Source organism: Crotalus tigris, unplaced genomic scaffold, assembly GCF_016545835.1.
Source record: "Crotalus tigris isolate CLP2741 ecotype Arizona unplaced genomic scaffold, ASM1654583v1 scf7180000017550.10884619, whole genome shotgun sequence".
In the NCBI taxonomy this organism is placed as follows: Eukaryota; Metazoa; Chordata; class Lepidosauria; order Squamata; family Viperidae; genus Crotalus; species Crotalus tigris.
Genome location: NW_024096468.1, coordinates 1,080,692 through 1,107,345, shown reverse-complemented (window position 1 = coordinate 1,107,345; position 26,654 = coordinate 1,080,692). Strand labels below are relative to the sequence as shown.

Here is a 26,654-nt window from a genome sequence, read left to right as displayed (position 1 = left end):
TACATGTGCTCTATGGGTTAGGGTCTTCGCCCGAACATAACAACAACCCTGCAAAGGACCTGGATTGACTTGTTGCAAGTTTACTACAAGCTCTCAACCAATCAGTGAGCATATCACATCAGTGTATTCAAAGAACCTGAAACTGTGTCAGCTGTTGCACACCTGCCTCCATATACACACACCTACGCTGTGGACATACATACATGCTTGTAGTCCTGTACCTTCCCATTTACCTACCATGGACAGTCTGAAAATTAATAAAAGTACCATTCCAGGAGCAGCATGAGAATATCAATATTCTCCAGTTTATTTTCTGGTCAATGAAGGTAGATTTTTCTTGGGGCATCTTTGAAACCTTGTTGGTGCAATGGCACTGGAGAGGGTTTCTTTCACTGAGATGTTTTTTCCTTCATGTTGCAAGGCTTATGGTCAATCCTGCCTACTTTCATTTTAATTCTCTACAACAGAATTCTGGGAGTTGAAGTCCACATGCCTTAAAATTGTCAAGGTTGAGAAACACTACTCTACAACCTGCATCTCTTCTCTTTTTTATCTTACCAAGCATCTAGCCGCCAATCCAGTGCATCTATACACAGTAACATGATTTGAAAAGTGATGCCTAATACCAGACTGGAATCCACTGAATATACCCTGAGGAAAAGAAAAATTAAATTGGTCACCACTTGAACCATTTAAATCAACTGTTCAACACATCTGAATATCAGGTTTGGACTGGACTTTCAAATTTCAAGATTGAGCAAAAATAATTTTAAGAAGGAAATTCCACATTACTTGGATACAGTCTAGTTCGTAGGTTTGTCTTCATGTTCCCTTTCCCCCAGTTGATTCCAGTGGCCTGATCATACCAAATGAAAAAGCTCAGCTTGTAAACACATAGCTACATCAGGAGATGGTAAGAAGACAAAGTCAAACAAGAATCAAAATTCATACATTTACATAGATCAGTCATTTTTGTATACACAATAATTATATATACATATATGTATGAATATATATATATACACACACATGCACATTTACACAGATACTTCTTTACTGTGTGTATGCATGCATATATATATATATATATATCTTTATATAACTCTTTTTTCAAATTACACTATCAATGTACGCAAACCAGGTGTACTGCTGAAAGAACAGCATTCATCAAAAATATCTTAATCTAACAAAATAAAACAAAACAGTTGGAGGTCATTAATATCTTGTTTACATTATCCAGTATGCCACATGACTTATTCAGGAGCAACACCAGTCACTGGGTCCAGTAATTCAAAAAATAAACCAATTTCAGAGGAGGCAGGACAATAGATGTTTATAAAGAAGCAGAGGCTGATTGATAGTATCCAAGGATAAGGTCCAGGGATGGGATACATGAAAAAGGGAACATAAACTAAATAACTGTAACATACATTAGTCATAGCCTTTGTGTATTCTAACAAGGATGAATTTAATCTAAAAGTATTATAGCCTGTAACCAGTCATTAAAAATATCTCCCGGAAAAAAGAATGATGGAGTGAAGATGCAGATAAGTTAAAGGAAAGATTATACAAAGAAATCACTGTAATAATAAAAATATATAAATTTCATTAACCAATGATGGGATAAGCGCATCCAATGCAGGACACAGGTGATATGCACCATTTATATAAGGGGCTGGAGAAAAAGACTATTTCTCCAATTATTTAAATAAAAAATGCTAAAACCTGACAAGATTAGATGAATAAATGCAGTCCAGAATAAATAGCTTTTAAAGAGTGCTTTCACATATGATTTTCTAGGATACATAAATATTTTCAAAGTTTACTTCATCGAAGTCAAGATTTTGAATCTTATTAGACTTAACAAGGAGATTAAATGGTCAAAGCTGATGTGATTTTTAACTCAATATTAGAAGAGCCACCTAGGTTTTAAATAACCATTTCTTAATCCACAAATAGCACCACCAACTCTTTTGTTTCTCTTTGGATTAAATGATTTTGTTAATGTTAATGTTTTGGCAATTGTATGTTGCTCAACAGAGGGATGAAGCTTGCTTCTTCTTCTATGCAAATTTTATTTACTCTTTACTGTATAGCTCTAGAATCTAGATCAGTGTTTCTCAACCTTGACAATTTTAAGGCATGTGGACTTCAACTCCCAGAATTCCACAGCCAGCAATGCTGAGTGTGGAATTCTGGGAGTTGAAGTCCACATGCCTTAAAATTGTCAAGGTTGAGAAACACTGATCTAGATGGTCCTATGGGTGAACTTTGAGCTATTGGTAAGGGAGGAAGTCTCTTTCTCTCTTTCTCCCCCCTCCCTCGTGTGTGTATCCTATAAGGAATAATTTTGAAAATGGGAGAAATTTAATTATTTCCACCATTCTCACAGACTGGTAAAAATAGAGTTTTTGCATTTAATTATATAATCTATAGCTATTCACTGATCTCCCCCACAAGTCAATTAAGCATGAATTCCAGACCTAGGAATGGGATAATTTAGAATATACCTGCTATTTTCAAGCAGCTTTCCTGAATTATTGAGTGATGTTATGTAACATTCTAAATTATATTTTAAAATAGGACATTATTCAAGACCCCAGTAGAAAATTCTTCCCAGTGAGTTTGCCAATATTGGTAGGAATGGGATATAGAATCTCATTTTTAAAACCTTTTATTAATTCTACAATTTTCTGCTATTTCTTAGTTTTGGGGTAGCACTCCTTGTTCTGGAACTTTATTCAAAAGTTATGTACATTTTTAACTTATAGCATATGTGCACAGAAATCTAACTGGCTTCTTCTTCCCATTACTTTTGCCCAATACGAATACTGCTATTATTAGCCTTTGCCAGCTTGTGAATAATTTATGTGCTTTCATACCTTATTAACAGCTATACTCTCTTTCTACCATGCCTTATATAAGGCAGTGGTTCTCCTGCTCCAGATGATGTAAGACATGCATTCTCTCATCTTAGTTAAGGGCACTCAGCACTGCTTCCTCCTCCAATTTACTATATCATATGCTTAGCCAACTAGGTGCCATAATAAATGTTCTTTGACTGAAGGCATGGATTCAGTTCAAAAGCAGGTTTTCACTCACTGAAATGTAATTATCAATGAAAAACCCTAACAATCAAGCAGATTCAAGCATTGACATATTATTTCAGTTGCACTGATTCTCAGTACCTTACAACCTGCCTAGTAGATAATTGGGGATTTTTTTTCTCTGGTCCCCGTTTACCCTCATACTCTGTTCTTTATCTGTGAGGTTGCTTATCTCAGGTTCCTTCCTGCCTGCCTTTATTTTACACAATTCTTCTTTTGATTCTAGTCTAAAAGAAGTAGCTGCTTCTCTAGCCTAATTCTCCCCATTCTCCAGGATCAAACAAATCACTTCTGTCTATCAGGGTTATAGACCAAGACCAGTGAGCAAAAAGTTAATAGAAAGATATACAAGTGTGTGACTCATTGTGAGCACCCATAACAAAGACTAGGAAGAAAATAGGGATGTTTCAAGCTATGAAAAAGCATTATGAAAATACTTCTCAAGTGACAAGTGACTGCCTTTGTCCTGGACCAAGAAAAACCCAGGAATGCAGAGTAAGATCAAAAGCCATGGGAGGCTGTAAACGGCAGAGCAGCTGGAATGATCCAGCTGTTAAGAAGTGACCCTATTCTTGTTTAGCTACAAGATTTAACTAGAGAACTAATTCAGATAATCAGTTTTATTCATAAATGATACAAGATTTGCAATTTCAAATGAAGATCTTTTTACAAGACTCTGAAATAAGCAGCTCAGAGAAGGGTGAGCTATAAATCTGTATGGGGATGAGATGTCAGAAATGACCAGACAAGTTGAAAGACAAAAAGTGTGTAGCCAGCCAGAAATGTCAATTATTCTGATCTTAATCTTCCTTCCAGAAAGGGGGAGACTGTAGTTTGTGTCAGAGTCATGGCTGATGAGAGGACAGACAAGGCAAATCTTAACTTTATAATTTATCACCTGCAAAACTCTGGGTGTAACTTGAACAGAAAAAAGTTCAGAATCAGAATAGAACTGGAAGGTCTACTAGTCCAACCTGCTGCTGAAGCGGGAGATCTTATACCATTTCAGACAAGTGGCTGTCTAGTCCAGGGGTGTCAAACTGCCGACCTGTGGGCTGGATGTGTCATGGCAAAACCGCACCCAATCCATTGCCGGCAATGAAAAAAAAGTCATGATATGTCACGACACATCATGTCACCCCTGGCCTAGTCTCTTCTTAAAAACCTCCAGTGATGAAACACCCACTTCTGATGGCAAGCTGTTCCAGTGGTTAATTGTTCTCAGTATTAGGAAATTTCTCCTTAATTCCAGGTTGCTTCTCTGATTAGTTTCCACCCATTGTTTCTTGTCCTGCCCTCTGGTGCTTTGGAAAATAAGTTGACTCCCTCCTTTTTGTGGTAACCTCTCAAATACTGGAATACTGCTATCATGTCCCCACAGTCCTTTTTTTCTCTAGACTGCCCATACCCAATTCTTGCAATCATTCTTCATATGCTAACTCATATTTAAGTGATTGTCCACTAGGACTCCAAGGCCCCTCTCACAGTTACTGTTTTTGAGCCAGATTTCACCTAATCTGTACTTGTACTTTGGTTTTTCCTGCCTATGAGTAAAACCTTGCTTTTCTGTATAAAGCCCATTGTTCAAGTCTATCAAGATCCTTTTGGATCCTGAGCTTGTCCTCTGGGGTGTTGGTTATTCCTGCCAGCTTAGCGTCATCTGCAAATTTGATGAGTTCCTCTTTTAGTCTCTCATCTAAGTCATTTATGAAGGTATTGAAGAGTACTGGGCCTAAGACGGAACCTTGTGGTTCCTCACGGCTTACTTCCCTCCATGTAGATGTAGTACCATTAAGGACGACTCATTGGGTGTGGTTTGTCAGCCACATCTGATGGTGATGCTGTCTATCCCACATTTTTCTAGTTTACCAAGAAGTAGATAGTGGTCTACTTTGTTGAATGCCTTGCTGAAGTCTAAGTATACTATGTCCACAGCATTTTGCTGGTCTACTAATTTAGTCACTTTGTCAAAGAATGAAATAAGATTGGTTTGGCATGATCTATTTTTAACAAACCCATGCTGGCTACTAGTTATAATTTTGTTTCTAGATGTTAAGATCAATTGCAAGGAAGAAGGTGCAGCACAAGGAAAATGGACCATTAATAGTAAAATGATGAAAATAACTAAAAAGTCTCATTCTCTATCAGAGGATAGACTGTGTGTGGATTCTTGTGTAACATGCAAACCTAATTAAGAAAATGAAAAAATTATTGTATTTGTCACACATTGGCTGTTTAGCAGAAGGACAAAAACTCATTTCAACAAGGAGAGAATAGCAAGATTGTTCAGTTTGCTCTCATTAAAGTCTATGACAAAGGAACAGTGTGAAGTAAAATTTAAAGGCAATTTGTGTCTGTATGTGTGTGCACCTCAAAATGGAGAATGATGAAAGGCACCCTCCCAGAAAATACATTGTTTGATATAAACAGTGCTGTGGCTAAGGCAAAAGCAGCCAAACAATGCAGTCAAATAACCTGTTTAAGCCCATGGCACAGAAGAATGTGATATAAGAACCCAGATGCTATTCAGAAATTTGAGTATTTAGCAAAATGATTGAGAATGCAACCACATGCAGCTCAGTTGAAATGCCCGAGAGGAAAGAAAAATTGATGAGGCAGTTCCTGGAACTGGTCCAGCCAATATTTGTAGGCCAATGAAGTAATGACAACAGGCAGAAACAAAAACCTATTCATGTTTATAAACAATTTACTTTACCTTTATAACTTGCTACCTGCTCAGTTTACGAAAAGAATTTATGGTACGTATAAATGTCTTCGGTAAGCACCAAATTTGACAGAAAGCTTCAGGTTCTACACACAAATAATGTGGGTGAATACATGGTGGGTAACATAAAAAAGTACTTGAAGGAACAAGGAATCACATGAAATTATTACGTTTTATATGCCAGAACAAATGGCACGGCTAAGAGGAAACCTCTCTCTAAGAGAAATGAAGTTCATACTGCAAGATCCAGGACTGGCAAATAATTTCTGGAGGGAAGAAGTTACGAATGAAGGCGAATATAAGCATCCCAGGACAATGTTGCAGGATCCAACATGGGTCGGTAACTGGGACCCGAGATTTTATCAGACTCGTGCTGGAGCCCATCTTCAGGGAACTTCTTCTCTATCAGAGTGTGTCTTGACAGGATGCAGTGGAAGAAGTCATCACTGCCTCGTCTCAAGAACACATTACTAATAAGGCCACAAATATACAGTAATGCCCCATAAGTTGTGGCATGGAAAGAAGCCCAAACTAGGGTATATTTGCTAGCCTATTACAATATTAGAGCATTTAGTTCTGAAGTCTAAACCTATGGATCAAAAATAAAAAGGACCAAACTCGGTATTAGATGTGAAGTCCTGTTGCCTGGATACCAACAATACTGCAGGGATAGAGAATCCTAGATCTCTCCACACAAACATACAGCATGACTTATTTTAATGTTCAGAATATACCTTGAAGGATATTCCTTACACCCGGATGATCAACCTGAAACCATTTACTTCAATGGAAATTTTCATCATGCGCTAATTATTGAACGGCACATCAGATCCAGAAACACAAACTGAATCATTACAGCTGTGATGTTCAGAGAGATCCAGCAACAAAGTTTCACCCTGAAGATTTTTCTACATAACCAAAAAAGGAACAGATAGAAGAGTCTTGTTTTTGGAAAGACATTGAGTAAGGGTTTGCTAACAAATCTAAAGAATGAAAAAACCCTGCAAAAAAGGAAATCAAAACATTTCACAAGATTTACTGGAAACTCATTAAGTGACCTGCAAGGAAACAAAATAATAGGATGAAAATGGGTTTTCAAGCTCTAATGCAATGCAGAAGTGGACGCCCAGCACTATAAAGCCACAAGGCAAAGGAATATATTAAAAAATATGGAGTGAAAAAATGTAGATCTGGTGTTGGGAACAGAGCAAAGAATTGCTGCAGGAGAAGAAAAGTTTACTCAATTCTGAGATAATAACTCAAAATAATCTCATCTTGATTTTGTCTGGCATAAAATGTGGTGGAGAGAAATTCTGTCAGGATTGCAATATACAGTACTGCTATTTTTACTCTACTACAATAAAGAAATTTCTGCTGCTTCTGTTTTTTGACCTTGGTTATTTCAACAGACTAACTAATGAAAACTATGCTGAGACTTTTGTCATAACACTTCAATATAAACACTGCTCAGTATAGCACCAGCTGGGAATATGCAGGTGCATCACTTTGGTGTAAAGTTTGCATTTCTGCATGGATAAATCAAGGAAGACATCTATGTTTAGCAGTCACCTCGTTTTGAGGAACCAGGAAAGGAAGACTTACTGTGCAAACTTCAGAACAGTACAGTATCTGTGGTCAAAGCAAGGAACAAGAACCTGAAATTTTAAAAAAGCTTCCAACAAGGTAAAGCTGGTTCTTTATTCCAGATATAAAAACAAAGATGAAATTCCTTTGGAATGATTTAGTTATATGCTACCACAATTAGGATTTACAAGAAATAGCACAGAACCTCAATAAAGAAATAAACATGAAAGATCTGATAGCATGTCTTAACATTCTGGCATTGAGATAGAAAGAGAGAAGGATGGAAGCTACTTCCTTAAACAGAAACAAAAAATAAGGGATCATCTTCAGGGTGACTGAAGCCAATGATGCTAATATATCAATGGAAACAGACTTCCTGAGGCAAATTGCAAATCATGAGTCCCTACCTGAGACAAATAAATACCAGGTGGAAGTTGTGGCTTGGTGAATGAACTGGTGAAAAGGGTGTTGGAACAGTGATTTCAATTGCACTGGCTCTGTAAATCTCATGACCTACAATTGTAAGAGCCAATAAAATAGGAATTTTCTGTCTTTCCTGTTTATCACTTACTTTGCCTACTCTTAATTTGTGAAACTACTAATCTCAAGTTGCTTTCTGCCTGCTTTTGTCCTCACACACATCCCTTCTCTTGATTCTCATTTGAAAGGGATGTTACCTTGATATCACCTATATATTTCTCTAATAAAGCCTCTTTGTGTTCAGGTTAAAAAAGGTGCCTCATTTTCCACCGCTCAAGAACATACAAGGACTTTCCTTCAACAACACCAAAAATACCAATTCACAATAAGTGCATTTCTTTTCATGGTGCAATATCTGTTTAAGTGTATAAATGGTAATTAGTTTTCATAATTTTGCATCTCCTTTTAAGTTCCTGTACTCAGGCTAGAAATAACATTTTCTGATTTATCTTTGTATTTCAAAAGGGATACATTCACTCATGTCCCCAGGAATGCAGTTCAATTCCTCAAAAGAAGATGAGAGAAAGAAGCCAGTTGTAATGAGTTTTATTGGGTATTCCTCAAGTTCAACAACCTCATCTAAACTCAAAAGAAGAACAAGCCACATATTTTAGTGGCATAGAGGAAATTGGCATGGAACAGATGTTTTGATTCATAACATATCACACATGCCATATCTTTCAGTTACTGCAATTGTTCTGGATGATTGCTAGATGATCAATGTAGACTATTACAGCAAAAAAAATGCTGACTGAGACTTCTTGGAAAGAATAAATATATCTTGTCTTTTGCTCTTAGAATAGAAATAGGTAAGAAATATACTATACAGGGGTGAGAGAAAAATAAGAAATAAAAAACTATATTTCCTATCTCCTTATTTTTGCTTGATTTGGTTTTTCAATGAGGGTGAACTGCATTTTCCCCAGAGCTTAAATGCTAGACAGAATAAGCCATTTGGAATGTTTCTTTGCTACATTTTATAATTAAAATCCAACCAATCAGAAGCCTTATTGGTAAGGCTTTAAAGACTTGAAGTATTGGCTTTCCCTTACAAGAGAAGCTCTCCAGTGAGTGTTGACTTGTCATATCTCATTTCTTTAAGAAACTAAAATAGTAAAGCTACCACAAAATACTTTTTAGAGATGTAATTAAAAAAATAAAAGATTGATTGGAAAATATGTTTGGAACTCTAACTGTGCTGAGTGAATGACTGTAGAGCAAGATGGCTACTTGGCTGGTATAGACAGATGGTGGATTGGAGAGGGTTGAATTCTGGCAGCACAAGGAGAACATGACAGAATTAGATAGATTCCACATAGTTAGCTGGATAAAGACCAAGTTGCCCGTTGTCCAGACGTCCTTTGCACCACCCTTGTTCATCTTCTTCACCTAATTTGGTTAATTCATCACCTAGGAAAATAATAATAAATTACAAATTGGGAGCACACTATCAATCTGATATTCCCTCTCTAATTAATTTCACCCTATCAACAGTGTTTCCCTCCACTGAGTTCTCTTGTGTATTTGATATTGAGACACATATGTAAAACTAAAACCTATGTGGAAAGAAGCAAGAGGGCATGTGGTTTAATGAGAAAAAGATCAGTGGGAAAAGAATATAATGTACCTTATATGTACCTAATTTCAAAAGACTGCCTTTTTATTAAAAACAAAATATAAATTTTTCTTAGGACTGCGAAGTGCTCTGGGTTGTACTGCTGCATTTGCAGTGGTCAAAGTATTCCCCAAATGTCATGGCTATTTCAAAAAGTTGCAAACAGGTGTTGTTGTTTTTGTTAATTGCGAAGTCGTGTCCGACCCATCGCGACCCCATGGACAACATTCCTCCAGGTCTTCCTGTCCTCTACCATCTTCTGGAGTCCATTTAAGTTCACACCTATTATTTCAGTGACTCCATCCAGCCATCTCATTCTCTGTCGTCCCCTTCTTCTATTGCCCTCAATCTTTCCCAGCATTAGGCCCTTCTCCAGTGAGTCCTTCCCTCTCGTTAGGTGGCCAAAGTATTTGAGTTTCAACTTCAGGATCTGGCCTTCTAAAGAGCAGTCGGGGTTGATCTCTTCTAGGACTGACCGGTTTGAACGCCTTGCAGTCCAAAGGACTCGCAGGAGTTTTCTCCAGCACCATAGTTCAAAGGCCTCAATTCTTTGGCGCTCAGCCTTTCTTATGGTCCAACTTTCACAGCCATACATTGCAACTGGGAAAACCATGGCCTGGATTATACGCACTTTTGTTGGCAGGGTGATGTCTCTGCTTTTTAGTATGCTATCTAGATTTGCCATAGCTTTCCTCCCCAGGAGCAAGCGTCTTTTAATTTCTTGGCTGCAGTCCCCATCTGAGGTGATCTTTGAGCCCAGAAAAATAAAATCTGTCACTACCTCCATTTCTTCCCCATCTATTTGACAGGAATTGAGAGGGCCGGATGCCATGATTTTGGTTTTCTTAATGTTGAGTTTCAAGCCAACTTTTGCACTCTCCTTCTTCACCCGCATCAAGAGGCTCTTTAGTTCCTCTTCACTTTCTGCCATTAGAGTGGTATCATCTGCATAAACATGCTATTACATGCTGTAGAAAGATTTTTTTTTTTGGCATCAACTCTGAAGCACTGCAAAACCTTAGTAGATGTATATGCATAGTTTGCTACCAACTAATTCCCTTAAATAGATGCTAATGTAAGCTTAATTGGCACAATGACCCCATCAAGTTAAACCATGATTTTGTTAGCAATGGCTTGTTGAATAAATTACAATTGTCTATGTTTGCATATTGTTGTTTAGAAACCACAAGTTGGAATCATATTCAGTGAAATGACCAACTATCAAATAAAATGACTCGACACAAGAAGTAAGTGAAAATATTGGTGATACAGAAAGCCATTTTACCTTATAACTGCACTTGATGCGTATAAAAAACTAATTTCTCACATGGTCATATTAGTTTGATAAGTTATCTCACAGTAACTGGCTCCTGTCGCTAATTGCTTCTACATAAATGACTTCTACCTATTGCTAATAACTATAATAAAGGGCACATTGTTCATGATCCCTGTACAAGTGTAGGAACTGAATGGCACTGACAGAGATATACGGTACTTCAAGGAATATATGCACAGGTGTCCTGTAGAAGCCATAAAGACATCACATGCATCATGATGTCCTCGTGCAACTGACATAAAATATGTACTTTGCATTATTTGTGTGGTGATATGATGCACAGAAGATTATTTCCTCCTGCCTCCTCCCCATCCTCATGAATACCCAAAGAGATATGATCCTAAAATAGTATGTTCTATTTAATTTAATTTAATTTTGAGCCACTTTCTAACATTATCTCCTTTCTGTTCAGGTTAGGTTTTCAATCAGTCTTGAGAATTCCTCAGACAGTGCTTTAGTAGAGAGAATGCATATGCTCAAAGAAAAAAACTTCTAATATCTAACAAATAGCAACACTTTAAGGTCATTTGTACTTTAACTGCATCTATGAGGTAATTGCTAGAAAAAACAGCAATACGTCTTTCTTTAAGAGAATTTGCAAAAAGAGCAGGAGATTACAAGTACATGACAGTAGGAATGAGTGCATTTAAATGCACTTCATACAACATATTTGAGAGCTAAAGTTCCCACTAAACGTAATTGAACAGGGCCCTCTTGCAATAAATATAAGAGAGTCAAAATTTGTATTAATATGACATTATAGATAAAAAAGAAAAGTTATGTTTGCCATTACTAGATTTTTGTTTCAGTTATATTTTTAGAATTTGTTAATGGCTAGAAAATATGCAAGTTGAATGCCTTACTGCAATGCACCCATTTAAGAAATTAAAGAAATGTCTTTAAAAAGACACTTTGATAGAAGACTTTTGATCTTTGCTTTCGAAAAGGACAAATTTCCTCATTACTTATTGAGCAACCTGAGCATACCACTGTTCACGCCATACCTGCTTTGAAGCTCAGCTCATCCTGCTCTTGCCCATCGTAATCGTACAGAGCTCGTACACGGGCCCCTTTCCCAACTGTTTCTTCTTCAAAGGAATTGGCACCACCATTGGCTTCATTGGAGTTGTAAGTGTTGCTACCCTCATCGTCTGACCACTCTGCAGCATAGGCTTGGCCACGTTCATAACTGCTGACACTGGTAATGGAACGTGGCATTGTAAGATATGATATTACTGCATATATCTCTGATATAACTAATTCTGTGGGACGACTGGAGATAGTGAGACTCTCGTGCATGATGCCCACATGTATTTTAAATATACTATCTTGCCAGTCTCAAACTGGAAATATCTCATATGCTTACCTGCCACGATCTCCTCCCTGTGCTGTTGCTTCCCCACCTCCACTGGCATTGGGTGTGTTGCCTCCCTCGTTCTTTTTAGGTTTCTCTCTTCGGTTTATTGTTTGTGTCGCATCTGGATTCCATTCCTGCAGTTGCAAAAACATTTACCTAACCCCAAAGCCTCAGTTTCCAATACTTCAACTGCACTATGACTCAGCTACAGTCTTAAGAACATAATAAACACATTCTACTTCCTGTGGTAGTTTACCACGTGGTTCTGGTAAAACCAGAAGTAGGACATAGAAGCTATTCTGAAGTCACTTCAGTATTTAGAGAGGCAGAATTCCATTGTGGGGAGCTGCATCAGGGGAGGACAATGTCTTAGGCCTTAGTTTTTCTAGGCACATGGACCGTGGCTCTCTCAACCCTGAAGCTCTAGATATCCATCATGACTAATAGCCATGAATCTATAACCTACAGCTTGGCAGTGCAGCCATCCTTGGAGGCATCATCCTGCGACAGCTTCTTACTTCTAACTGAGGCCAGTTCATTGGCATCCCCGGGCCAGAGGTGTTGCGGAACCATCGAAGGTCTTCTTGTGCATCGGCCATACGAATGGTCTGCTCCAGCTCACGGTAGACTTTAGAATAGCTGCATGTTACAAAAAAATAAAGTAATAAAGACAGGATTGAAGTAAGAAACCACCATTAGACACCTTAGACAAAAAAGCTTAGTGGCAGATCAAGTAGAGAAACTTAAATGAGAATATTATGGCATAATCACCTTGCCATATTCACAGAATTTTAGTGGTTTATACTTTTATTTATTGCCATTCATTCTACAACATTTAAATCCCATTTACTTTCTATAAACAAATTTTATATGGGTTCCATTATTCCTCCCAGCATTTTTTTCCAAGAAAAAATCTGTTATTGAGGGAAATGCTGATGATTCTGCAAGTAGTTTGGCATGAAAAAAGTTCTACTTGGGATTAGTAAATATTTCTGAAATCTTTAAATGCTTTATGCCTCAGAGAAGACAATAATGAGATTGTGAGATAAATAGACTGTATGTACCTAATCTGTGATAGTAGCCCTTATATTTCATTGAATTAATGTGTATCACATAAGGAGCAGCCGATGACCTTGGTTCCCATGGGATAAAAGTTTATTTAGACTAGCAAAGCACCTGGCAAACCCCCTCCCTCCATTCTATGTGTCAACCTAAAATGAATAGGGGAAATGGCTACAGCCATGCTCATTTTTAGAATTGACAGCCCAGCTCTTCTCTGAAAGAAAGAGTATCCTGTAGGGGAAAGAAATAGCAGGACTGTGATTGATCTACTACCAGATCCGGATTAGGGAGGGGGACAACAGCTTTTAATTGCCCGTTGGGAAACTTCCAATTTAAAGTGATGCCTTTTGGACTGCAGAGCCCCCCTGCTGTGTTTATGCAATTGATAAATCAAGTGCTCCATAATCATTTATACAAGGGGGGTTTGGTTTATCTTGATTACATCCTTATTTACACTGAAACCAAGTCTGGAGACATAGGTAACAATTCCCCAATACAAAGTTAAGAAATCCCACCCCTAAGGCTATATGCAAGCAACTATGCTCCCCAATACATCTTCTTGGCGGGCTTTTTTAGCAACGCCCAGCCTGCAGTCTCAGGAGCAGATGATAGAAGACAAGAGTCCAAAAATCTCTGTAGAATCTTCAATAAAAAAAGGAAAACTGACCACTCAACTTGTTCTAATAAAGCACAAGGGGGCGCTAGCAAAACATTTAATGCTCCCAATATTGTCCTTTCTTATTTTAAAGATGCCTCCAGACCAGACTTTGAATCACTTTATTTCATTCATGAAGTTTTACAGAGCTGCTAAAAAAATCAACTTCCACTTTTGTGACTCCCATATTTTTTTACGGGAGGTGGTTATTCCCCCCCCCCACATAAACATTAGATTAGAGAGAAGATGGAGTAATGTTCAGAGCTGGCTTGGCTGCTTTAATTTTTATGTTTTTATAAAAAGCAGGATAGCAGAATAATAACAATAACAATACAAAAACCTGCAAATAGCAATAGAACGACTGTGGCAAAAGCAAGCATAGGTAGTACCAATAGTGATAGACAGCTTGGGTGCAATCCCAAGCAATTGGAGCACCACTTGAACACCATTGGCACTGACACATTCACCATCAGTCAATTGCAAAAAGCAGCTTTACTAAGACTTTTAACACCATTAAACATGCACCTCTCCCTATTCCAGGTCTTTGGGAAGGGACTTGAGAGGTGGATAAAAATGCCAAATCCAGTTTGGCATCCATCCATCTGTGCGATGAATAATAATAATAATATCATCATCATCATCATCATCAGGAAGGCTTACTGACTACTGGAGAGACCAAACTGGCCTACAAGAAACACCAAATGAAAAACAGAATGGAGACATGGGAAGACAAAGCCAGTAGTCATGGCCAGTACATTAAAAAAAAATAGCTGGGAAAGCAGATAATAAGAAGACCTGGCAATGGCTAATAGCAGGAAAGTTGAAGAAAGAGACCGAGGGACTAATTCTGGCTGCACAAGACCAAGCCTTAAGGACAAATGCATGCAAAGTCAAAATTGAGAAGACAGCAACAGACAGTGCCACCTATGGAAAAAAGCTGAAAAAAAGTAGACCACTTGGTAAGCTGCTGCAAGAAGATCGCACAGACTGACTACAAGCAGTGGCATGACAAAGTAGCAACAACGGTGCATTGGAAGATTTGCAAGAAATATCATTTGCCTGCAAGCAAGAATTGGTGGGACCATAAAATAGAGACAGTCATAGAAAATGAAAATGTTAAATTGCTCTGGGACTTTAGAATCCAAACAGACAAGCACCTGCCAAATAACAACCCAGACTTAACATCTGTCGATATGAAAGACAAAAATGTCTGGATAGTGGATGTGGCAGTGCCTGGAGAAAGCAGAATAGAAGAGAAAGAACTGGAGAAGATAACAAACTACAAAGACCTACAAATAGAAATTGAAGGACTGTGGCAAAGGCAAGCAAGGGTAGTACCAATAGTAATAGGTGCCTTGGGTACAATCCCAAAACAATTGGAGCACCACTTGGACACCATTGGCATTGACAAATTCACCATCAGTCAATTGCAAAAGGTGGCCTTACTGGGAACAGCTTCCATCCTGTGACAATATCTGTAATACCATCAATTCAAACATCCATATCTGCCTATCCCAGGTCCTTGGTAAGGACTCGATAGGTAGACAAAAATGCCAAATCCAGTCTGAACATCTGGCTGACTGTGTGATGATCATCAACAACAACAATAATAATAATTCTACCTGCTGTTCTCTGCCAGGTTCAGATGTCGCTTGATATCTAATAGCACCTCTTTCAGGAAATTAAGCCTCTTCTCTTCAAACTGCTGGCATTGCTCAAAGACCTGTTCCATGCTCTCCATATACTGTGGAGTGCCCTTATTCACCTCCTCCACAACCTTCTCATATTTCTCCAGAGCCTGTCCAGGTAACAAAGGGATATAGTTAAGTTTCCTTGACTAAGGCCACTGCTCAATCCTATCCATGTAAGATTTTCTGGGTAGGTAGGCATGTATTATTTTGCTCTTTTAAATATAATATTGATTGACATTATTTATAGATTCTCCATAGAAATAATAAATAAAATAAGGCACAATCCCAAATAAACTTGCATAAATATTTCAATTATGAGTTTATTCCATATCAGCACTGAATTAAAGATTAATCTCAACTGTAATTAATGTCAGCTGCAGCCATCTCTATTGGAAGCATGCTTTAATATTGTTCCTGGAACTTGTTATACAAATAAGAAACAAAGTTCCAAGTTAATTCTGAATTTAGAAAATGCAGTCACCATGTGTGAACTTGTGACAGTGTCACTGAATAGCCTTTGGATATTATTTCTGTTTCAGATTCAAAAAAGAAGGAACAACAGCTGATATGGAAAGTAATTATTGGGTCTTAAATAATACACATAAATAAATAATTGCTACAATTTAAAAGTAAATTGTACTTTCTGAGATGATCAATATATCTCGTCTACAGACAGAAATGTATACATTTGATGTGTATGCTTACATCTTCATCTATATGTAAACATGAAGATGACTATTTTTCTTGTGTGCAGTTATATATTTCTGCATATTAGAGTGATTGTGTATTTAGATTGTTGCTTGTTCATATAAAAAGATGAGCATTAACTTTGAGAGTTATTTTGGTGAAAGTTATTCCTACCTTTTGTACATCTTGCTTGCATTTTTCCACTTTGTCTTGAAGCTTCTTTTGCTGGTCTGGAGTAATAGATTGCTCGGCTTTGCTATTAGCTTCCCGGGTCATAGCGAGTTTCTCCTCTTTGCATGCCAAGTGATAGACTTTCTTGGCTGTTTCCAGCTGGTTTGAGAGACAAGAGAAAGAACCCAGACAAATTATTTCAGAGAGTCAGCATAAGTTATCAAATCCTTGCCACTCGTGAATCTTCTGCACAGAGATTATAACTAATGTTCCCCACTCTAGCATCCAACAGGCAATCCTTAATGAAGTCTATGACCTGGGGTGATCTTGGCTGGAGATAATGGGAATTGCAGACCAAATCATCTGGAGGGTACCAAATAAATAAAATATGTTAAGAATAACTGTATTATTAGATGGCTCGCTATCACCATAAACTGAATAAAATACATGACCTAGTTTTCGTGTTTTAATGTATTCACATACTATACTGTATTTCAAAGTTTGCTTAGCAACTATGAAAGTTCTGGATTTAAAAAATTGGAGAAATTGAGAAGCTAAAACAGTTTATAGCCATGAACTGAGCCTTGCAGGTTGATAGAAAGTGATAAATATTGTTTCCATAGGGATATCACCTCAGCAAGAAACAGCAACTAGTCAACGCTGGCTGATCTCAGAAGCTAATTAAGGTTGATCTTAATTTATACTTGGATGGGGGAATCACTGGGAATTCCAGGGCTATAGATTAGTTTTTTAAAAAAGGGAAAAAAACATATTTGGAAGAATATCATCGCCTACTACATTTGTATCACTGCTGACAAAACTGCAGGGCTGCATTTTTTAGGTATTAAACTCAACTTGAGAGAATTTTTATCATTTTTATCTGCATATAGATATTACTTCATATAGTATCTAAGGATGTAATCTAACTCATAGTTTTCATGATTGCACAAGAGGCTGATGGGTTCTATGAAAGACTGGAGTGTGGGGGAAAAGGTTCAGCTGAATGCAGCCAAACTAGAGCAATGTTTCTCAACCTTGGCCACATGAAGAGGTGTGGACTTCAATGAACAAGAATGAGAAATTCTGAACTAAAACTTTGCCTCTTGGTCAGAAATTCTAGGAATTTTTGTTTTTTCTTTATTATTAGGCTCTGCAATCTGGAAAAGTTTGAAAGCTCCTGATCTAAACCACAAAAAAGGGGATTCTATAAATTGATGGCCCAACACTGACATTTCCTTTCCATGTTGCATTAATATTTTCTTATTATACTGCCTTCGTTATCTTAAGAATCAACAGACATGTTTTCATCCCATGCTAATTTGCTGCCCCCCAAATGTATAGGATTCTGCATTGCAGCTCCCAAAATCCCAGTCAGTCTGACAATGGGAAGTTTTCATCTCAAAATAACTGGAAAATATCAGGTTGGCAAAGTTGTCAATGAAAGAAAGGCTATCTCAACCTCTGTCCATGGAAATTGATGGATTTCTTTCCTTTGTAAAGTAACTAGAGTTAAGAGGTCTTTTGTTATCTTCTCTCGTTCACTCCTTCCTACCTCCTTCATCTTCTTGGCCCAGGGTTTCTGTGCTTTCCGAAAACCGTCTTCTGCTTCTCTGGCCTCCTTGAAGCCTCCTATGATCTGTTTGTGGAAAGCATCCTTCTGCCAGTTCTTCACCTTTTCAAAATCATCATTCAGTAGGCTATTCTTAACTTCTTGGTGTAGCTCGCTGACTTTGTCAGCCTCTGTCATTATGGCCATCCATGCCTTTTCCAAACTGCCATATTGGGGACCTATGCAAAAACATTACCAGTAAGGGTGGGATAATGGCTCAGCATCCTGAAATAACAGCCCATTTTTTCTGTACAAACTGAATGCTCCTATAACGCATTCAAAAGTTGACAGACTGTTCTACTTTATTAACAAATGAATTGTTGAGAGAGCTGAGAAGCCCACAGTGATGAAGCCTAAGGGGACTCTCAGAGCGTCTCAGATACTCTAGTTACAGATTTTGTGATCATTATTTGTGATTGTAAAAGATCCAATCACTTTACGTGACTCATATTTCCTTATACTGATATTTAAATGAGTAATCATGAGAGCCACCCTAAAAGTCATAAAGTGGAAGATTAAATCTTCACGGAGTTTATTTTTTAATAAACAACATCATGGCTGCTTTGAAGACTCAAGAAGTGGTAATGGCATATTGTTAAATACTCATTCCTCCCAGGACTCAGTTCCTCGGTCCTCAAAACAATTGCAAGAGCCTGTGGTTTATGAAGCTAAACATTGGCAACCTGCTGCCCTCCAGATGTTTTTGATTATGAAATACATAGCCCCTTGCCATCGATCATGCTGTTAGATCTGATCGGTATTCAAGGTGCAAAAGTTTGGAAGACATCAGTTTGCTCATACTAATATTCAATTGCCTGAACAAAATAAATGCCTATAACCTTGCTCCCTTTCGTTATTCCTTCATTATGCAGAAAAGGATACCATGCTACTATTGGATATGTACTGCAATATATTTACAAGTAAGATAATAATTATATATACATTTCAGCACAAGGAAGTTCTACTGAATTGGATTAGGTTCTTAATAAGCATGCATTTCATTTAACTGTAATATTTAACGAAACTTGTGAACTTCTAGTAGTGCTCTGGCTCATTTTGATTGAATGGCTTAAGTATTACATACTTCTCTTAAATCTGAATTGTTTTATTGCAATAATCTTGGACCACACTTTTATCTGGAAGTAATATCTGTCAAAATTAAGAAGTGATTGCCTAGAAAGGCCCACAAAACTGCCTTTAAGGAAACTTGGAAACTTCAAATATAGGATGAGAACAGTTTATGAATAGTCATGTTTTCCTTTTAAAGTAAATGAAAAGAACTGAAGGAAAAAATCTCCTTGGGGTCTCTTCTCCTCCATATTGTCCAGGTTAAACCAAAAGAAAAAAACTGATACAGTTGTGCAGATTGCAATACCTTCTCCCTTTTGCTTTTGAAAAAGCTCCTTCCCAGCCTACTCTTCTTCTAAGGAAAGAGTTAGAATACCTTTTTCTATCAGTTGCCTCCACCTCTTGGCCCAATCAACCAGCTGCTGAGCATACGCCTTCTCAATCTTGGCCCGTTCATGGACACAGTTCATCAGATCATTGCAAAGCCGATATCCATCATCAATCCGCTTCACTGTCCGCTTATAATTCCCCACCTGCCAGACACATGAATAGTTGCCTGGAATAAGTGACTGGCTGTAGTTCCAGGAATCATCCTGGAGGCCAGGTTGGCTCAGGACATGGGGGGGGGGGGGCGCGGAATGCACCCTGCAGGAAGCATATGCACCAGAGGGTGGAGAACAGGAGAAGTAGAGAAGAAGAGGGGGCGTTTGATTTCAAAAAAGAAAAAACTCTTTAAAATGTGATTGCCATGGGTATTCTTCTGCTTCTTTGCAGAAAATTCTGAGTCTGACTCTTCCCTTCAAACAACAGATAACCAATAGATTAAATTTGCTGCATTTGCACAAGTACTGGGAAGGAATCAGAAAGCTTACTAAGGAAGAGCCTCAGAATCTGCTACCTGATGTAGCACTGGGACATTCTGCAATTATTTTAATGTCTTAGAGCTCTGCCATAGTGCAGTACTAAAATTCAACCATTCTCTTTTCAGCATGAAAGGTATATTTTGGGGGTAAAGAGTAAACTTCCTGATTTCTCTCCTGCAAAACCGGGAAAACACTTTTTTGTATGTGCTCACAATGCTTGTGCAATCTGCCACTGTGCCATTCTCCTCTAATTAGCCTGAACTTTTTGCTCTTTCATCACAATGATTCCACTTAATTAGAAATCATTCCATGAATGTGACGTTGCTGAATTTTTAACCAGCCAATCAGGTTTGGCTACCTGGCAAATTAGGATGACTAAGAATGAGAGCAAAGCCAATGCACTTATTTTTTTTAGAAACTTCAACATAACTTTTATTAAGCATAAATTTACAACATCCCTCTCTTCCTAAATGGCCGAATATGGTCTCCTTTTTGATCAGTAAAATTATTTATCACTAATTTATTATAATTATTTAAGTATATTTTATCTTTTAAGGTAGAAATCCTACCAAAGTATTTCATAAGTTAATGGTTATAAGTAAAAATTATTATTGTTGTCATAATACAATTTCTAGAATCCTTCTCAGTAATAACGTTTGTCATTTTGACATGTATTTCAGTAGACTGAATGTGTAGTTTTTGAACATCTGTTTTAAAAAGAAACAACTGATTGCCAACACATGGATGTTGGTGATGCAAACCAACTTTGAGAAATACTCTGCTATCAAAGGCGTTGGTGTATCTAAGGCACTTTAGACCCCAGCAGGAGACAGAAATGTTTGTGGCCCATCCTTTCTTTCGTTCTTTCTGAATCATTTTAAAGTATCTGTTTATGAGATCTCTTTCTCACTGCAAAGAGGTGGAATTTATTAATGCCAACTTCAGAAACATCACATTTAACATGCTGATCAGACAGAGGGGGACTGTTCAGGAGATCAAAAGGGCAGAATGCAGCTTTTTTTTCTTTGCGTCTCCTCCTCCTTGTGGAGAAATCCTCTCCGCAAGGACTTCTCTAGAAAGCTTCTGGAGCAGCGGTTCTCAACCTGTGGGTCGGGACCCCATTTGGGGCCGAACGACCATTTCACGGGGGTCGCCAAACAACGCAGTCCACCATTTTCCCCCCCTTTTCCTTAGCTGTGCTGCTCCCTTTTATTCTATTGGCTTTCGAAAGCCAATAGGAATTGTCCAGGCTGTCTCTGCCCTGCTGAGCCCGCCAAAAGTCCCATTCTGCAAATGGTGCTGCACCAGTTGAGTAGTCCTCGACTTATGACCGGTTGAGTAGTCCTCGACTTACGACCGGTTGGGGGTCGTGGCATTAAAAAGGTTGAGAACCACTGTTCTGGAGGAAACAGGCAAGGACTTGAATTTCTTTTTTCCTGTGGAGGTACACGTCTCTGATATCAGGGGAAGAAATATGAAAAATCTCATAGAACCTTGGAACCTTCTCATGGAAGCTTTCTAAAAATATTTACTTTTTGAAGTGACTGTGTTCCTTAGTTCCTTGGGGGTTTCAGCATTCTCAAGAGGAAAAGCTGTTTTGCATTTGGCTTGCTCTTACTAAGTTAAGTCAGCCAATCATGAATATTGGGGAGGTACTTACCTCCCAGAAGCTGTCAGTTACTTCTTCAACAGATGCCACAGATTCATCACAGGAAGTTGACATTGTTTGCGGCCCTGGTTATTTATCACCAAGGGGTCAGCCACTCTGCCAACAGGACCAGACCTCATGCACTGCAAGGAAAGAACACAAATATGTAGGCAAAATAATCACCTGAATTTTACCTGGAAACAGGCAGAGGCTTTCTGGGAGACAAAATGCATGATTTTCTATTATCTTCCCATTTATGTGAACCTTCCACCTTTTGCCTTATGGTAAATAGCACCATGTTTTGAATTTTTTTTTTTTTAATTTATCCAGCACACCCTCTTTTCAAACATTTTCTCTCAGCAGGAGACAAATCTATTTTTTCTGGATTTGTCTTCTTTCCCCCCCCCCCAGAGGTCATTTATTAAGGGAATCCTTTTCAATATGCATTATCTTTCAGAACAAGCAACAAGAGACATAAGATCTTTCTGCATATCAACAGTTTCCAGGCATAATAAATTAAATGCCACCATCTCAGATAGTAAAAGCTTAACAGTAAAACCTGAAGAACTTATTCTGACTTTCTGGAAACATCTGCTAAATAAGAAGCACTTCATAAAGAGAATTTGGAAATATTTCATCAGTTACAAAAAATAATTGTACATGACAGAAATATACACAGTGTAAGCAAGGTTCCCAAATATGACTGCTATGCTCTTTTGTTGCTTTCAATACTCCATAAATATTTTGTGATATCTTCAGTAGCAGATCATATGACACAAACAAAAACATTGCTGGGAAAACTTACTAGAATGCTTAGCCATTTAATGATATGTGGAATGTTTGCATCCTAAATCCAATAGTCCTATTTATCTTGAACTATAAGCAATATACTCATCTTCTCCAATTAGTAAGCTCCAATTTGATTTTATCATTTTGGATTTAAGACAATTTTAGAACATTCTGTAAGAATTTTAATGTTTAACTTTAATGTTAAAGAAAGTATTTCCCTGAAGAATAACTTTGCAATGTAACTTTGCAATTGTAATCACACAAAAGCCTGGTAAAGGGCCAATTCTGTATCCTTTTGGTATCATTTTGTAGTTATCCAGATTTTTCAGCACAGAATGAACAATTTTAAACTCAACTGAATACTATAGATTTGATCAGTCTGGTACTGAAAGAAGATTTTGCCTGCAGTACAGTTGTGTGTGCGTGTGTGTGTATAACTGAATTCTGTTGCATTAATTCATAATTCACAGTGGCTTGATAAATAAGGTAATGAGGTTTTGTTTGTTTTTTGCAGTTAGAGACTAAGGCTGGTGATATCATGTCATTGAAATGGCCTGTTCAAAATATTTGGCTGTATTTTGGGAGTTGAGGAAGGATTTTTGGGGATTTATTTTGCTTCTAAGAATAATAGACCCAAATTGGGCAATTTCTTTCTTTTTTCGTTTATTTTGATGGATTGATATTGATCAATCTCTTAAGGCAAACTATCAATCTCAAATGTGTTGACACTTTGATCCTGCCCACTTTGAAGGAGCTCTGGATGAGGGCTCCAAGTTGTATTGATAGAGACATGTTTGACTTTGGAGATGCAAATGGCCCATCCCTATTCTAGCCATAAATATAGTAATAGTAATAAAGTTGGAAGGTACCTTGGAGGTCCAACCCCCCTGCTCAGGCAGGAAATCCTATACCATTTCAGACAAATGGCTGTTCAATCATTATGACTGACTTTGTGTTTACTTTCTACATAACCTGTGTGGTGCCTGAATTCCCCTGTTTTCTTACCACCTGTTTGATTAGTGCAATTGGTATGGCACTCACTATTAAAAGCTTGATTTTACTTGACAGCTAGATTGATATTTTTGTCCACACACACCTCTATGTTACATGCACTGATAACCCTATAATTTTTAGATTGCTGGGAACAGGAATGTTCTGTATCAATCAATTCACTGTCCCTGTTGTTCAGTTTAAATATTTCTCCAGAAAATCTGTGAATTTATTGCCAAGTAACTCAGTCCCTTTCTTTGATGGATGCAAACCATCTCTTCTATACACTTTTTCATTGGACCATCTGCAGACATTGTGATTAATATAACTAAAGCTTTCCTCTTTACACCACTCCTTTAGCCACATATTGAATTCTGCTATACACTGGCCTTTTCCATTTTATTACTTATACACTGGTAAAACCTCTGAAAAAGTAAGCCTATCTTGCTAAGTTCCTGCCCCAAGCTCTGGAAATCATTCTGCACAGAGAGTACATCTTTTTGGGACAGATCGTTAGTGCCAAGATGTACAATAGCATCTGCTGTTGTACATCTATGATCTGCATCACATAATGCCTAAATTGCTAAAAATGCTATATACAACCTCAGCTAATGAAGGCATAAAACAGAATATATTTCAGTTGGCTAACCTAGTAGATTATTGAAACACACCAAGCCTGCAGGAAAAAGAAAACCTCTGAAAAAGTAAGCCTATCTTGCTAAGTTCCTGCCCCAAGCTCTGGAAATCATTCTGCACAGAGAGTACATCTTTTTGGGACAGATCGTTAGTGCCAAGATGTACAATAGCATCTGCTGTTGTACATCTATGATCTGCATCACATAATGCCTAAATTGCTAAAAATGCTATATACAACCTCAGCTAATGAAGGCATAAAACAGAATATATTTCAGTTGGCTAACCTAGTAGATTATTGAAACACGCCAAGCCTGCAGGAAAAAGAAAATTTCTTTTCTTCCAGGAAGCATCACAGTTGCTTCAGCACCTTCTCCAAGATAAAAATCAGACATAGTAGAGAAGCAAAGAAACAGACCAAGTTTATTTTTTATATTATTTGCTTTTAACCTTGAATTTACATGAGTAAAGGCCAACATATATTCAGTTAAACCCTTGTTATTCAGGTGAGATCAGAGATTCTGTAAAAACAAGCTGTTTTGAAATAGCTGTCATGTAATACTATAACCTCCAAATCATCCCCACTTGGATAATCATAGCAGAAGCCAGCTTCCCTTAACTGATGCTTTACATGTATCTAGGAGCTTAGTTTCCATCATCCCTATCCAGCATATTTAACAGATGTTTTGGCTGAGAATAAGGGTTGCAACTGAATGACAAAACTTGAGAAGTTTATGGTTGTAGATAGGATAGAGGGGAGAAAAATGAAGAAAATCAGGTAGGGACTAGCAATATTACTACCTCTCTTAGATAACCAAATCCTACCCTCTTTTCTGTTGTGCCTCAACTATCTGCCTTTTTCTCTGCAGTCCCAGAGTCTTTTCCAATCTCTATCTGCAGCAAATTAAACTCAGGCAGAAAATCAACTTGAAATTATAAAAAACACTTTCAATAATAATAAAAAGACAATGGTAGATATAAACCTCTTCTTCCTCCCATCCCTTCATAAACAATATGCATTTCTTTTCACTGTGCTGTTAATCCTTTAAAACCGATTCTGATTTATATATGGGGGTTCATACATGGAAAATTATGCTAATCATTCATCTACAATCCAGCCCTGTTGCTGTATAAATGGTTTTCTTAGATGATGCTGAGCTGGGCAAACATTGTGCCTGATCAATATTTATTTAGATTCACACATATATTTCCTATCATGCCCAAAGGAAGGTAGACTTAATCTAGACCTAGCTTCCCTTAACCTAGATCCCTGCACAATTCATCTAAATATGTTGGGTTAAAAGTGCCCTAGGTTTGACATTTTTCTAGTAATTGCAACTTGATCTTATGGGAAGATTATGCTCCTATCCATGCATAGAATAAGGCAAGGAAAAGAGAGACTGATTAAGAGAAAGCAGAGGTCTTTCTATTAGGCAGAAGAAAACTGTGGGTGTAATTCTTGTACATCAAGATAGAAAAAGTGTATTTGTTCTTCCTCTGAACACCAATTACTGTATTAAAAACACAGGATTTCTTGACTCTACTGAATCTTAGTTTCCCTATTTGTATACAATACTTTGTAGGTATTTAAGTGAAATATCAGAGTGACTTCCACCATATTATGTGAAGCAATATAAAAAGAATTTCCATTTGCAATTGGAATGGATTGGATATAACAAATGCCACAGGTGCCAATCTGCACACTGTATCAATATAAATATTCTCAGCTGGGAAAAGTGTCATATGAGCTATTGGTGGCAACATGGATTTTGCGTGTATGAATCAGTTTCAGGTCCCATGGCTTTTTATCTCATTGGTGAAAGATTCTGGTGTATTGTTTCAACATCATGTGAAATCTGACTTAGTTTTATACTGTTATATGGTCCATGCTACAAAACGTTCTTGATCCCAAAATCAGCTGTTTGCCAGAATGCAAAATGACACAAACACAAATCCTAGGAGGGGAACAAAGATGGGATGAATTGTTTAATGCAGCACTTGGAAAGTGACACATCCAAATCCTAGAGCCTTGGCAATGTGCTTATGCACTGATTGCCATCTGCAGTATTAGAAGACCCTTAAGGTACTATGCAATTTAGCTTAGAGATGACAAGAATCCATTTATACTGACTTAACAATTTAGAAATGAAGACTAGACAGAATATATCTTGGTCAGCCAAAAATGATTGCTTTAAGGAAGAAGTTACTGATTAACCCAAATACTTCTGCTCCTCTTGCTTTGGAACAGGAGATCCATGAGTTTAATCATGGGCAGAAGAGGAAGGAATTTTTCTTTGGCAGGCTCAACTGATGCAGGATTCTGTACTGAAATGGTTACAAGAGTTTCTGAGATCGTCACAAAAGCTAGAGCTCACTGCAGTGGAACTAATTGCACCTCGAGGGGATTTGCTGTTATCAGAAACCTACAGTCCAGGCCACCCTTGAAAATAAATGTCTGACTGCATTCCTCACATGTTGGCATAGCTATGTGCAGATTCATAAATGAATTGAGAGAGCAATTCATCTGGCAATACACACACGCATACTCAGACACAGCAATACACATTATAGGAAGATACAGAGC

At 37.7% G+C, this 26,654-nt stretch overlaps 1 protein-coding gene across 6 annotated transcripts in view; it reads right to left on the bottom strand.

The window, feature by feature from the left end:
- Positions 1-7,490: 7,490 nt before the first annotated feature.
- Positions 7,491-26,654, bottom strand: part of PACSIN1 (protein kinase C and casein kinase substrate in neurons 1) — a 59,734-nt gene continuing 40,570 nt past the window's right edge. For 5 of the 6 annotated variants that reach the window (XM_039338937.1, XM_039338948.1, XM_039338928.1 and 2 more), the window contains 9 exons: positions 21,671-21,801; positions 19,524-19,680; positions 18,023-18,258; positions 16,474-16,629; positions 15,544-15,719; positions 12,723-12,843; positions 12,214-12,338; positions 11,852-12,045; positions 7,491-9,306 (listed from right to left, as the gene is read on the bottom strand). In XM_039338937.1, coding sequence (XP_039194871.1) covers positions 9,197-9,306; positions 11,852-12,045; positions 12,214-12,338; positions 12,723-12,843; positions 15,544-15,719; positions 16,474-16,629; positions 18,023-18,258; positions 19,524-19,680; positions 21,671-21,733 — 1,338 coding nt within the window. In that variant the 5' untranslated portion in view covers positions 21,734-21,801 and the 3' untranslated portion in view covers positions 7,491-9,196. Of the gene's footprint in view, positions 9,307-11,851; positions 12,046-12,213; positions 12,339-12,722; positions 12,844-15,543; positions 15,720-16,473; positions 16,630-18,022; positions 18,259-19,523; positions 19,681-21,670; positions 21,802-24,357; positions 24,377-26,654 lie in introns of those variants that run through there. The other variant, XM_039338957.1, reaches the window with a different exon arrangement.